Below are 15,036 nucleotides of genomic sequence, written 5' to 3' on the forward strand. Positions count from 1 at the left end.
TCCTCTCTACACCCCTGTGATTTTCCTTCTCTCTGATCCTCTTTCCCATGCGTATTTTCTTCTTCTTGAATCGTGGAAAAGGGTCCCAAGGGTCATCTAGTCCAACCCCCTGCAAAGCAGGAATCTCAGCTAGCTACGTGGCTCCTTAATGTGTGGACTGGACCACCAGGGCAAGGATATGAAAATCTGCCTCCAACAGAACTGCACCACCTGTTCACCTTGGTCAACTGATGCTGGGTAAACATGATCAACAGGCAGAAGACACTGGTCAGCAAAAGGAATTGTTGTCATTCCACTCACCTTTCTTTTTATAGGACATGCTCTGCTGGGGGGGGAAGACACAAAAATCTGTGCTCGGGGAGATTCTAAACCCTGGTGAGGAAGGATAGGCTAAGAGAGAGTGACTAGCCAAAAGCCCCCCCAGTGAACTTCATGGTTATGTGCTAAACACACTTTGCTTCTAATATAATCAAACTTCAACACGATTTTGCAGGGAGATTAATCCATTCCCCACTTCTTTCCAGAACCCACCCACCACCTCAATCAAGTGATCACATCAAGAGAGTGAGTTTGCTCACTTTTATTCAGCCTTAGGCCAAACATGGATACATGGAAATTATTTAATCTGGGATAGGCTGGAGAGCTTGCGATGCTGAGGTAGGGGTTTGCATCACTTTTCACCTTGGGATTTCTCCTCAGGCCTCGGGGTGGGCTCCACGGTGCCTGCTGTGCGGGTAAACCTACAGGAGTACGAAGTGCCGTTGTTCCAGTCAGAGTAGGGGATTACCACCTGGCTGATGGCCAAGAGGGAATCCTTGATTCTGCCCTTCAAGACTCGGGGGTTCACATGGCGACCTTCAAGGAGGGCATTCTTCACCCACTGGACAGAAACTTCACTTGCCTTGGGCCCTATGACCATGCCGGTGAGGATTGTCTGTGCTCGCTGAAAGCTGCTTTCTTTATGGTTGGCGCGATAGAGGTTCTCATGGAGACCGTTCCTTTTGTCTTTTTAAGTTTTGGGGTGGGGAAAGTATGAGAGAAAGGGAGAGGCAACAGCTATTAAGTTTAGACATACTTGATGGAAAACATTTATGACACCATTTAGTGCTGATTATTTTCTGCTGGATTCTCTGACAAACATCTTTAATCTGTAGATAGAAGGTGTAAATCCTTAATGAAAGCGTTAAGGAGCAAAGGGGATTTAACTGAAGTTCTTGTGTGTGTGGACCTGAGTAGGAAGATGTGTGGCACATACATGGGGCTTCCTTGAGCTGGATGAGGACACGGTGGGATAGTGGAGATTCCAGGAATATTTACACAGCTCCTTTCCCCAACACATATAAAGAAAGCGCCCAGCACAAAAAGTATCCCAGCCTTCCCAGAGAAGGTATTGCTGTATAGGCTGGGTTTGAAAACCAAGGATAGCTAAAAACTTCCCATATCCAATGATACCATCTCTGCACAGTTGCTCCTGGAGCAGCTAACTAGGTACGGAGCTCCTTAAATGTGTGGACTTGGCCACCAGGGCAAGGATATAAAAATCTGCCTCCAATGGAAGGGCACCATCTGTTCATCTAGGTCATCCTATGCTGGGTAAACATTATCAACAGGCAGATGAAGGTTAGAAGGATCCTTGGCTGGGAGTGGGAATGGTTTTTAATGCGGGTGGAAATTATTGTGGGAGACACCTTGGCCCCTGCAGGGTACACATTCTTTCCTTTCCTTCTCCCATTGTTACTTTCTGGTAAAAACATGCATTTAGTATTGTTCAAGAACGGTGAAAACCTTTCTGCAGAGATAAGAGGAGAAGTGCTGTTCAGACCTCTACCAGACTGATTGCAGTTTCAAGTTGTGTCTTATGCCAATACTAGCACTGATATCATGGCAACTGGTGGGGAAAGTCTTATCTCAACCGGCCATAATGGAAAGCAGAAATAAATTTCTGAATTAAGGAGGAAGCAGTCTTGAAATGGTCAGTCCCTGAGAGGATCTTAAGCAATCTGGAAACAATCATACCCCTCCCAAACCATGCTTTTCTAAGGAAAACTAGGTCCCAACTATGTCGAGAGTTTTTACCTTCAGGTTCATTGACTTTTGTTTCGGACTCAGGGAGGAAGAATCGACAGATGAATGTCAGAACCAATTCAATTTTGTTGTTCACCTGCGAAACGGGTATTACTTCAGCGCTGAGGTATGCTGTGCTACCAGTGCTTGCACTTATGAAGTTGGAGGTGTTACCTGATTGGCCACCTGCCTGCCACATAATCATCATGCCTTCGGGGACAGAGCCAGCGACAGTGCACACGAATATTTCACCTAAGGGAACGAAATAGACAGACAGACAGTTCAAATTCCTGGTATTTTAATAACTTTATATTACTGTTTTTATGGTTTTTCTGATATTGCTTTACAGTTTTTATGTTGCTTAGTGCACTGTTTAAGATTTAAGCAGCTTAGAAATGATTTAAAAATCAGCAAATGTATAAATGCCATAGGTTAAAACCTCTGCTTTTCATCTCCATCCTTCCAGTCTTGCTTTTGTCTGCCATTTGTTCTTCTCTACACCCCTGTGATTTTCCTTCTCTCTGGCCCTCTTTCCCATGCATATACTCTTTTCGTGGAATCATAGAATTCTAGAATTGGAAGGGACTCCAATGCTCATCTAGTTGAACCCCCTGTAATGCTTAGTTTTTGTGCCCCAAAAGGGGGGGTAGCATGCGTTTGCGTAGCAGGTTGTAAAATGGACAGTAGAAAAGGATATATTCTACAGTGTCTGGCACATTCAAAGAATATCCACAATGTCTATCTATCTGGGGATGTTTAAAAATCTGACCTTGATAAAAGCTGAAGGAAAAACATTCAGTTGAGCTAAGATAAAGGTCCTGCTTTGGAGAAAATTATTATTTTTGAGATATGTGACCCTGTTATCTCGGGGAAGCAAATTTATTTACACCTGACTTGTTGTTTATTCCCCCAATGTACCTTAATCTGGTTTGACTATTGCAACAAATATATTGCTCACTCGAATAATACAAGGGTTCCAGTCAATACCAATAGATCTGATTTTCCTATGTAAGAGTTGGAACTTCTGGATTTATCAGAGTCCTTAAGTAGGTCAGAGAGTAGACTCAAAGGTTGGCAACAAAATGGAAATGCAACCAGTATTTTATAGTGCTAGCCCACACCCAATATTCCATCGTGTGTATACCTAGTTCTGCACACATTGTCTCATACATGATTGAACTTGGGTGCAACCAGGAGACGTCTCAAGATGGATGTGAGGGTGATCCGACTGAGACATCTGTCACCCCATTGATCGCCAGGGGTGATCTGACTGACCTGGCTGGCTAGGCAGGTGTCCCTCTGTTTCATGTGCGTCCCTCCCTAAGCTGCACGCTCGGTGGAAGAAGACGACCATCCCTGGTAGAAGGAGTGTACCGGTTCTTCTGTCAAGGCTTGATGATAGCTGCGCTCCCTGTATAGATGGAACCTCCCTCTGTAATGCAGGAATCTCAGCTAAATAATTTCAGCTACATAGTTTGTGAGAGCCCTGACTTCTTTGCCCCTATCAGAAGAATGTCTCTTCTGTCCCCTAAACCTACAAAGATCTCAGCACACAGAAACAGGCACTTACAAATCTTAATAAAAGGGTATTTGTTTTGGAACCATGGGATCTGTCCCTTTGGAATGACTATCCCGTTTACTGCTGACAAATAAGCAGAAAAGTTGGCGTAAGAGAATCCAAGGGTTGTTATTGCTCTGTTTCTAGGGGTGGTTCCAGATGCCCAGATTTCAGGTACATGCCTGAGAAGGCTGCCAAGAGTAAGGAAAGAGAAGCAAACTCACGTGTATTAGCCTGGGAAGAAGTCAGTGGCAGGCTGGCCCCGCAAAGGAGTCCCACAAATGGTAAGAAGATCTTGGCCCACATTTTAGGATTCAGTGTGAATGGCATGTGGTCCACCAGGCCTGCTTATATAGCATCCTGGGAGACTTTGGTGAAATATGTTTCCCATCAGTAGCTCCACCCAGACAATCCAAGAAGAGGCTATTCTGTGAGGCTCTCAGAAAGTCCTTCCAGAAACTTGAGTGTAATTGGGATTTGTGGGAAATCCTAATCGCTATGGGGAATTTTGCCTATGGTTATTATTTAATTTGTTTAGCACCCTTCATTAGCAGATCACAGGCAGTTCAGAACATCAAAGTACAACCTGAGAACACAAAATATATAATCTTCTTCCCTTATCTTCTTTAGAGGACAAGATGCAGAATTCGCAAAATGGAGAAGGAAGATTGTGACCTTAATTCTCTGCTGCCTTGTGAAGAGGGAGCACTGATTGGCTAATGTTTGTCTGAACCCCTTATTCTTGTACAACATCCCTATACAGTCATACCTCGGGTTAAGTACTTAATTCGTTCCAGAGGTCCGTACTTAACTGGAAACTGTTCTTAACCTGAAGCACCACTTTAGCTAATGGGACCTCCTGCTGCTGCCGTGCTTCCGGAGCACGATTTCTTTTCTCAACCTGAAGCACTATTTCTGGGTTAGTGGAGTCTGTAACCTGAAGCGTATATAACCCGAGGTACCACTGTATGTGGAACTGGCACTTTTACCAGTGATATGTAAGGCACGTTCTGCACTTGCAAGGAATTGGTTCTCTCAGCAGCCGGCACCACCACTTTCTTGTTTAACGTTCAAGGATTTTGAAAGGAGACTGGTTTCTTTGGGCCTGTCTTACTTAAAACCAGTGCAGCAGAAGACTGAACTTGCTCTGTTCTGCCCTGGCAGGTGGGCAGCCAATGGTCTTTCAGCTGCGAGGCATCCCCTCTAATGGGGCCTCCTGCTGCTGCCGTGCTTCCGGAGCACGATTTCTTTTCTCAACCTGAAGCAAAGTTCTTAACCTGAAGCACTATTTCTGGGTTAGTGGAGTCTGTAACCTGAAGCGTATGTAACCCGAGGTACCACTGTATGTGGAACTGGCACTTTTACCAGTGATATGTAAGGCACGTTCTGCACTTGCAAGGAATTGGTTCTCTCAGCAGCTGGCACCACCACTTTCTTGTTTAACGTTCAAGGATTTTGAAAGGAGAGTGGTTTCTTTGGGCCTGTCTTACTTAAAACCAGTGCAGCAGAAGACTGAACTTGCTCTGTTCTGCCCTGGCAGGTGGGCAGCCAATGGTCTTTCAGCTGCGAGGCATCCCCTCTCACCTGAGCAGGCCTCTCATTGGCCAATTCAAAGTGCAGGAGCTGACGGGAACTCCACCTGGGCCATATCAGCACCATGCTTTAAGCAACCAATGTATTCAGCATGGCAGGGTTATTCCGAAGGACGTGCCTCCTTTCTTTATTTTTCACACCAGCTTCACAGCAGCAAGACGTCCCCAAACTTTATCCCAACTCGTTGATCATATTATCTGAAACTACACGAGGCTTTCCCAGAATCTTTAGCAGAATTCTGCTTTCTGGTCAGGAAATATTGCTCCTCTCAATGACACATGTTCCCCAAGGAGTAGAGGAGCCCCTGTCTTGTAACATTCACATTCATCAGTAGTGGTAGAAAAACTGCTTTAAAAATGAATCTGTAAGCCTCCTCAGTAACTCTAACTCCTCTCTCTTTTATATCCAGGTTACAATCCCTGCAAAGGTTTAAATGTCATGGTTTCTCCCCGGGGAATCATGGGGGCTTGCAGTTTGGCAGGAGTGCTGATTGTTATCTGTTAGATTCTCTGACATTTCAAATCTCTACAGAAGACCGCAGGTGGGGCGGTCAATACTCAGTAGCTTTAAGGAGTTAAAAGTGCCTTCAGCTGAAGTCACTGTGCGTGTGGCCCTGAGTAGGAAAATCTGATTAGAGGTATCAGAGCCAAGTCTGCCAATGTAGCCATGAGCTTTTTGTGTCTGTCACACTGGTAGTTGGGAACAAATTTATCTGTTTTGAAGAGCACATCCAAAGTGATACGATAAGTCATCCTTGCATCGTAGTAGCTGTCATAGATATGGAATCCAAGTGTGACATTGGGTAGTAACTTCAGATTCTCATTGATTTCGTTCACAGCAAATGCCAAAGCAAGGATGTGCTGGTAGAATTTTGTCACCATTCTGCATATAGAGGTAGAATTTGTTCATCCCTTTGTATAATGAGTATGTTTCCTGCTATCATATCACAATGTTGGTAATTTCTAATAGAGTCTATTGGGGGGTGGGTATTTGCCAAACCTACAGACACACACGGACGGAGACACACACACACACACACACACACACACAGACTTTCTCTCTTAACATTCTGTCATTTACAGAAAAAATATATTTGTGATCTGAGCAGCTACAAAAGATGCAGAGCAACCGAAGCAATTTCTTACTCTGGAACATCAAGCTGGCTCTGAGAAGGATGTTCACTGAATGAAACTTCATGAGAATGGTAAACTAACTGAGAAGCAATTCTACCAATGAAGAGAGCTCCTGGCTGGAACCCCTCATGTGGAACAGGGTGGGGATCGTTTCTGGGACATTCCAGAGTATCTACTTTGTACCCCATGGGAAGCAACAAAGGTAGAGCTATCAGAAGCCACAACATCCAGTCAGCAAAGCATCCCTCTAGATTGCGAATCTCCTCTGTACAGAAACAGAAACCACCAGACTTAACAGTCTACACAGGTTGGTGGCTAATTCTGCTAACACATCTCTTAAGAGAAATACATCAGCTATGTCTTTGACTGAGACACCAATGCATGCCTTAAGTGCTAGCAAGGTTAGTTGATGTAAGGTGGAATAAAAGGGGAAACGTATGAAAGGAAAGAGACGGAGCCCTGCCCGCCTTTTCACCTACTCTCAGGTGTACATTGCTCGGGGGGGGGGGGCGTATTTATATCAATTTTCAGGTTTACTGGTTGATCATTTTCTAGTATCCTCTGGCAAGTCTTTGGAGCTTTGGGCAGTTGGAACAAATTATAGGGGCTTCCATGATCCTAGGAGGCCAGTGATTAGCCCTTTACCATTTGAGTGCTCTTCCTCAACCCCACCCCCAAAGCAAATCTGTTCATTCCTTTTTCGAGATCTGATAATGACTCTGCACTGTTCCTTGCAGCATTATAATAATAAGTAGCAGGTGGCTAAGAGATCCCCATAGGAACTGCACTCCAGGAAGGAACAGAAATCAACACGTTCAATGGCGGCATTTTGAAACTACCCTTTTAATATTATATATGAATGGCCTAAGCTTTCTATCGTACTATGGCAGAATAAGAAGAATACAGGACATTCCATTTGCTAATCTAAATAGTGACAGGTGGCCCATGCCCTATTCACCAGAAACTTGCCTCCAGATGGGATAGATACAGTAGGATATGCTTCATCTAGTATTGATTTGTATCCCACTGTTTCTCCAAAGAGCTGAAGTTAGCATACACACTACTACGCCTCTCTATATTATCATTACAGAACCCCTGTGATGTACATTAAGCTGTTTTGAGAGTTTTTACCTTAAGGTTCATTGACATTTGTTTGGGACCCAGGGAGGGATGCTCGACAGGCGAACTTCAGCTGAAATTCATCTGCGAAAGTTCTTGTGTTCACCTGCGAAACGGGTAGTTCTTCAGCACTGAAGTATGCTGTGCTACCAATGCTTGCACTTATGATGCCGGAGGTGTTCACTGATTGGCCACCTGCCTGCCACATAATCATCATGCCTTCGGGGACAGAGCCAGCGACAGTGCACACGAATATTTCACCTAAGGGAACAAAATAGACAAACAGACAGACAGATGAAATTCCTGCTTTTTTAATGACTTTATACTACTGTTTTTATGGTTTTTCTGATACTGCTTTACAGTTTTTATGTTGCTTAGTGCACTGTTTAAGATTTAAGCAGCTTAGAAATGATTTAAAAATCAGCAAATGAATAAATGCCGTAGGTTAAAACCTCTGCTTTTCATCTCAGTCCTTCCAGTCTTGCTCTTGTTTGCCATTTGTTCTTCTCTACACCCCTGTGATTTTTCTTTTCTCTGACCCTCTTTCCCATGCATATTCTCTTTCGTGGAATCATAGAATTCTAGAATTGGAAGGGACCCCAATGCTCATCTAGTCCAACCCCCTGTAATGCTTACGTCATCAAAACTTTTCTAGGCATTACAAATATAGGGCATCCTAAAACATTTAAAATATATAGAAATAAACAGCCATGTAAGATATATAATGATGAGGAATTTCATTGGGATTTCTTTCCGCTAAATAGTGCCATTTAGCACTCCAAGAGATACTATTAACAAAACCTCAGCCCCCCCTTGCAGTTAATTCCGGGTTAATGTCAGACAGATAGAATCGGATATTTTCATTGTGCCGTGATGGTAGACTACACAAAAAAGGGTGGGTAGCATGAGTTTGCGTAGCAGGTTGTAAAATGGATAGTAGAAAAGGATATGTTCTACAGTGTCTGGCACATTCAAAGAACATCCACAATGTCTATCATTTCTGGGGATGTTTAAAAATCTGCCCTTGACAAAAGCTGAAGGAAAAACATTCAGCCGGGCTAAGATAAAGGTCCTGAGTTGGACAGAAATTATTAATTTTGAGATATGTGACCCTGTTATCTCGGGGGAAATTATTAATTTTGAGATATGTGACCCTGTTATCTCGGGGGAAATTATTAATTTTGAGATATGTGACCCTGTTATCTTGGGGGAGCAAATTTTATTTACACCTGACTTGATGTTGTTTCCCCTCCAATGTACCTTAATCTGTTTTGATTATTGCAATAAATATATTGCTCACTCAAATTATACAAGGGTTTGAAGATCTGATTTGAATACCAATAGATCTGATTTTCCTATATAAGATTTCCTATGTAAGGTTGCCAACAAAATGGAAATGCAACCAGTATTTTATAGTGGTAGCCCACAACCAATATTCCATCGTGTGTATACCTAGTTCTGCACACATTGTCTCATACATGATTGAACTTGGGAGCCCCAGGAGACGTCTCAAGACGGATGTGAGGGTGAATCGACTGAGACATCTGTCACCCCATTGATCGCCAGGGCTGATCTGGCTGACCTGGCTGGCTAGGCAGGTGTCCCCCTGTTTCATGTGCGTCCCTCCCTAAGCTGCACGCTCGGTGGAAGAAGACGACCATCCCTGGTAGAAGGAGTGTACCGGTTCCTCTGTCAAGGCTTGATGATTGCTGCGCTCCCTGTGTAAAAAAACCTCCTTGATAGAACCTCCCCCTGTAATGCAGGAATCTCAGCTAAATAATTTCAGCTACATAGTTTGTGAGAGCCCTGACTTCTTTGCCCCATCAGAAGAATGTCTCTTCTGTCCCCTAAACCTACAAAGATCTCAGCACACAGAAACAGGCACTTACAAATCTTAATAAAAGGGTATTTGTTTTGGAACCATGGGATCTGTCCCTTTGGAATGACTATCCCGTTTACTGCTGGCAAATAAGCAGAAAAGTTGGCCATCAGTAGCTCCACCCAGACAATCCAAGAAGAGGCTATTCTGTGAGGCTCTCAGAAAGTCTTTCCAGAAACTTGAGTGTAATTGGGATTTGTGGGAAATCCTAATAGCTATGGGGAATTTTGCCTATGGTTATTATTTAATTTGTTTAGCACCCTTCATTAGCAGATCACAGGCAGTTCAGAACATCAAAGTACAACATGAGAACACAAAATATATAATCTTCTTCCCTTATCTTCTTTAGAGGACAAGATGCAGAATTAGCAAAATGGAGAAGGAAGATTGTGACCTTAATTCTCTGCTGCCTTGTGATGAGGGAGCACTGATTGGCTAATGTTTGTCTGAGCCCCTTATTCATGTACAACATCCCTATATGTGGAACTGGCACATTTACCAGTGCTACGTAAGGTACGTTCTGCACTTGCAAGGAATTGGTTCTCTCTGCAGCCGGCACCACCACTTTCTTCTTTAACGTTCAAGGATTTTGAAAGGAGACTGGTTTCTTTGGGCCTGTCTTACTTAAAACCAGTGCAGCAGAAGACTGAACAGGCTCTGTTCTGCCCTGGCAGGTGGGCAGCCAATGGCCTTTCAGCAGCGAGGCATACCCTCTCAGCTGAGCAGGCCTCTCATTGGCCAATTCAAAGTGCAGGAGCTGGTGGGAACTCCACCTGGGCCATATCAGCACCATGCTTTAAGGAACTGATGTATTCAGCATGGCTGGGTTATTCCGAAGGACGTGCCTCCTTTCTTTATTTTTCACACCAGCTTCACAGCAGCAAGACGTCCCCAAACTTTATCCCAACTCGTTGATCATATTATCTGAAACTACATGAGGCTTTCCCAGAATCTACCTGCATTCTGCTTTCGGGTCAGGAAATATTGCTCCTCTCAATGACACATGTTCCCCAAGGAGTAGAGGAGCCCCTGTCTTGTAACATTCACATTTACCACTAGTGGTAGAAAAACTGCTTTAAAAATGAATCTGTAAGCCTCCTCAATAACTCTAACTCCTCTCCCTTTTATATCCAGGTTACAATCCCTGCAAAGGTTTAAATGTCATGGTTTCACCCCAGAGAATCATGGAGGCTTGCAGTTTGGCAGGAGTGCTGATTGTTATCTGTTAGATTCTCTGACATTTCAAATCTCTACAGAAGACCAGGGTGGGGCTCCTCATTGTAAATGGGATATGGGGGTGCCCCGCAAGACACATGTGTATGCAGGCAGCCCAACCCATATCCCCTCATGCAGGGTAGGTTAATGACAATCTTTCAGTGTATGGCCAGTGACACCCTCTTACCATCTTGTGTGCATCATGAGATCAAGCCCCCTTCCCAATCTCAATGTCAAGTTAGCGCCCAGGGAAGATGGGGAGCCAAGTGGCTCTTCAAAGGGACTTGGGCTAAATTGCAGCTATGCTAAAAAGTGAAAGGTAGCTGCAAGCTTAAGACTAGCTTAAGGAACAATCCGTGATGGGTTAATTGCTTCCATAAAGCAAAAAACGAAAACAAAACAAAACATGCACAAAAAGTCTGACTTGAAAATTCATTTTATGTGAATAGTAGCGTGTTCAGCAACAAATGCTAATGAGCAAAAACATGGAGTAGCTAGCATGAAACACCCGTTTCCAAATACTTCCTTCATCAGTGTATTGCTGTAAAGCTGTCAGGGGCTGGCCAGCATTGGATGCCAGAGACTGGTCTGACTCTGACCAGGAAGAAAGACAGTCTCAGACAGAGCAGCCTTTAACAGAGGAGGAAGAGAAGAACTGGGGGCCCCTTCCTTCAAGATTCCCAGTAACAGGGAGAATAGCAGATTCAGAAATATCACAGTTGGAGGTTGAGAGAAATAGACAGCCTCTAATAACTTTGCTAGGTAACCAGGAAGGAGGGAGCGTCTGGAAGGCTCTGCCTTTGAGAGCAGCGGTGGTGCTGCTCCTTCCCCTCAGATTAGGAGGCAGGAAAGGGTTAAGGAGCAACGGAAGTACAGGGGCAGGATGATGGGGAACTGGCGCTTCCTGCTGCGGAAGGGCAGGAGATTCAGACAGAGCAACTGATGTCTTGAGAGAAGTTGGCTCAATGCCACTCCCTGTGTGTTAATAAATGGACTATAAACCTGTCGGAGGCTCATTAATTCTTATCAGAAGCTTCCATGCATGCCTGCAGACCTGACAAAAGCCAAGCACAGACAAAATATTGCTGTCTGTTCAATATACGATCTGTAAACATTTTTAAAACCACGAGACCCTGCTCAAATAAATAATCAATTCCATCAATACAATAAAAGTTGTATTGTAAATATTGAACATAGATTACGACCAAGGGAACCTTATATATAAAAGTACCGTTCAAAAACTGAAATATACTCAGAGTCGCCAAGTGATTTCATGCTCTTTATTCAGCTCATAGTGGTGAGGAGGAATGAATGAAAGTCCCCTCAAGGTATCTGCTTTATATACATTATTTACACAATGGGCTGCACATGATTGGCTAATTCCGGAATTCTACTGTAAGCCAATCAGGTTGTGGATTCACTTCTATCTGGAGCATGATTGGGTGGTTCCTGCCAACCAATCATACTGCTGCATTGTTCTAGGACCAATCAGACTGCTGCATTCTGAATCCTATTGTTCTAGGACCAATCAGACTGCTGCCTTTTGGATCCTATTGTTCTAGGACCAATCAGACTGCTGCAGTTTGGATCCTATTCAACTCAGTACATAACAAAAACCATGATTCCTTCAGGTCTAAATTCACATCTTGACCTGAGTTCTTATATTTAAAGGTTGTTTAATCAGCTTAACCCCTTTTATGGGCATTTGTATCATAACATTTAGCTAAGCAGTATTTGGCAACATTTCCAGTATGAATGGTAACAGCATACCTTTAAGGTGCGTTTCAGGTGTAACCAACAGACTTTGTGTTCTGGTATAACTATGAAACAATAGAATTTCATATTAACATCTGGGCACCAGAAAATATTTTTTCAGTGACGCTTGTTTGATAATAAGATTGGTGAGCAACAATTATTTATCATTTCAAGTGATCTAATTGTGGCAATAGTAGTTTTTGGAGTATTTTTGATACAACTTATGTTGGAAAGACATGCTATAGGCTAGCTACTCCATCTATCTTTTACTCAATAACATTTGATGCTGAATACATACACTGACATTCCCATAAATTAAATTTTCAAATCAGCCTTTCCGTGTACATTTTGTTATTTTGCTTTTGCTTATGCATACATGCCATGTTTTTTGTATTTAATTGCTTTCAAGGCAGCCTCAGAAAATTCAGAACAGTTGACGTGTATGTTATTCCTTTCTCACTAATGAGTCTAGTCACAAGACAGCAGAGGTGTAAGAGTGTTCCTTCTCTGTTTTGCTAATTCTGCATCTTGTCCTCTAAAGAAGATTGGGATAGTCATTCCCAAGGGAAAGATCCCTTGGTTCCAAAACAAATATTTCTTTATTAATATTTGATTCCAATCTAGCAGAGTTAGCATGCAGCAGAGCAAAAGGCAATGAACAGTCCAAGGATCATCTGATTGTCTGCCAGATGCCAAGTCACAATGATCGTCAGACACTGGTCACAAGACTTGCATGTGCAAGAAAAGGGTACACGTCTCGCAAGTACACCAGGTTCACCGGCAATTAAAAACCTCAACCTGTTCTCCAAGCCCTTCACACAAAAAATCCCATTAATGCATTAATACATGAGCATTTGTTTACTTTTTACACACCGTTGCTGGCTAAAGGAAGCAGAAGAGAAGAGACATAAAGGGCCAGAACGGGCCAGGGTTTGCTCCCCACTGATGAAGAGACACTGTGTCTCACGCCCTTTCCCTACACATCCACCCTCTCCTTCTTTGAGCCTTCTCTTTAAGCCAGAGGTTTTCAACTTTTTTGAGTCCATGGCTCCCTTGACCAACTACATTCTTTCTGCGGCACCCCTGTGGGGCTCAGAAGCCCATTTATGTCACCCTTGCCTGCAGAGCTGGCAGCTTCTCACCCTTTTTCACACACCCTCCCTTGTGGAGGGTTCTCTCAGTCTCCTCTCCTATCTCCTCTCCTTGGGAGAACTCCGGGTAGCCGGTGCTGCCGCTCCTGGTCTCAGAGCTGCCCCCTTCCTGCCCTAAAGAGAGATGCCTCCTCACACAGCCCCACGGGGGCCTGGGAAGAAGATGTCCCCAGACTTGGTGGCCCAACGGAGACTGGTGAAGCATCTTACCCAGGGAGCAGCAATGGCAGCAGTGGGCCCTGCTGGGCCTGCATGGAAAAAAGGCTCCCCTTCAGGACTGGGCACTCAGCTTCCAGGCAGGCATTGAATACAGCAAGCACAATAAAATGGCTGGCAGACTGGCTGGCTTGGCTCCTCGCCTGCTTGCTTGCTTACTTCAAGGCCACCTCACTTCCTGGCAACCAGCACCCAATGGCCAGCCACAGAGGCACCCTTCCCCTGTGGAGCTTGTATTAGGGTTGCAACAAACAGCTGTGCAAGCCTTTGAGAGTCAGAAATGTGAGAGGACATCATGGGGGGGGGGGAAGGAAAGAGGGGCAGAGGCCAGTGTTGCCCGCGGCACCCCTGACCACAATTCAAGGCACCTCTGGGTGCTACGGCACACTGGTTGAGAACCACTGCCTTAAGCAATGGGTGCCTCTCACCGTCCTTAGACCATGCAGGCGTGTGTGTCCTCCCCCAGCCACCAAATCGCCCATGTAGAGGAAGCGGAGGCCACCGGTTAGGGAGACCCACCCAAGGTTGCTTGCCGAGAGCCAGAGAACAAGGAAGCTCTCCACCCTTTTTCTTTGTAACCCAACTTCAGGATTTGCCTGCGTGGCTTAACTTTGTCCTTTCTCTCTTTGGCCCCTCCCACCTGCGAAACGACTAGTTGTTGAACGCTGAGATATGCTGTGCTACCAATGCGTGCACTTATGATGCCGGAGGTGTTACCTGATTGGCCATCTGCCTGCCACATAATCATCATGCCTTCGGGGACAGAGCCAGAGAGAGTGCACGCCAATATTGCAATATTGTCCACTTCTCCCCTCTTAACTCTTTCCTGCCTTTTAAAAAACCGTTTCTTACCCTGGAAAGACTAATTAGGGGAGCCATTTTTGCCATTTTGGCTCCTTTCTGATCTTATCCACCCCCTTCTGCTATGCAAATTTATATTACACAAACATATATATATATATATATATATATATATATATATATATATATGGTTGCCTCCAATGCTAGTCCTACTCAGAGTAGACTCACTGAAATGAATTTAAAATCCAACCATTAATTTCAGCCACCTGTCAGCCACTCAAACCTCGTATCTTCAGGGTAAAAGCCAGCTACAGTGCACACCACTATTGCATCTAAAGGAACATAAATATTCAAATAGACAGACAGACAGACAAATAAATAGATAGATGTAATTCTTAGTTTTTGAATGACCATGTTACTCTTTTCATGGTTTTCCTGATACTGCTTTACAGTACACTGTTTAAGATTTTTTTAAATATAAAGCAGCTTAGTAAAGGTAAAGGTACCCCTGACCATTAGGTCCAGTCATGACTGACTGGGGTTGCGGTGCTC

At 44.1% G+C, this 15,036-nt stretch overlaps 1 protein-coding gene across 4 annotated transcripts; it reads right to left on the bottom strand.

Annotated features, from left to right (window-relative positions):
• Positions 1-565: 565 nt before the first annotated feature.
• Positions 566-14,477, bottom strand: LOC310747177 (uncharacterized protein). Of its 4 annotated transcripts, none has more exons than XR_014540888.1 (3): positions 14,401-14,477; positions 7,480-7,573; positions 566-1,005 (listed from the first exon to the last, which is right to left on the bottom strand). XR_014540888.1 is itself a non-coding variant. In XM_083581535.1 (3 exons), the coding sequence occupies exons 1-3, from the start codon at positions 14,432-14,434 to the stop codon at positions 671-673; spliced, it is 447 nt and encodes a 148-aa protein (XP_083437661.1). In that variant the 5' UTR covers positions 14,435-14,471; the 3' UTR covers positions 566-670. The 4 variants fall into 4 exon arrangements, 3 of the variants coding, with proteins under 3 accessions (XP_083437661.1, XP_083437659.1, XP_083437660.1); XM_083581535.1 differs by lacking the exon at positions 7,480-7,573 and adding an exon at positions 2,239-2,316 and having other exon boundaries at positions 14,401-14,471; XM_083581533.1 differs by lacking the exons at positions 7,480-7,573; positions 14,401-14,477 and adding exons at positions 2,077-2,316; positions 3,847-4,091.
• Positions 14,478-15,036: the final 559 nt, after the last annotated feature.

This window comes from Podarcis filfolensis, assembly GCF_964270895.1.
Source record: "Podarcis filfolensis genome assembly, chromosome: 13".
Classification (NCBI taxonomy): Eukaryota; Metazoa; Chordata; class Lepidosauria; order Squamata; family Lacertidae; genus Podarcis; species Podarcis filfolensis.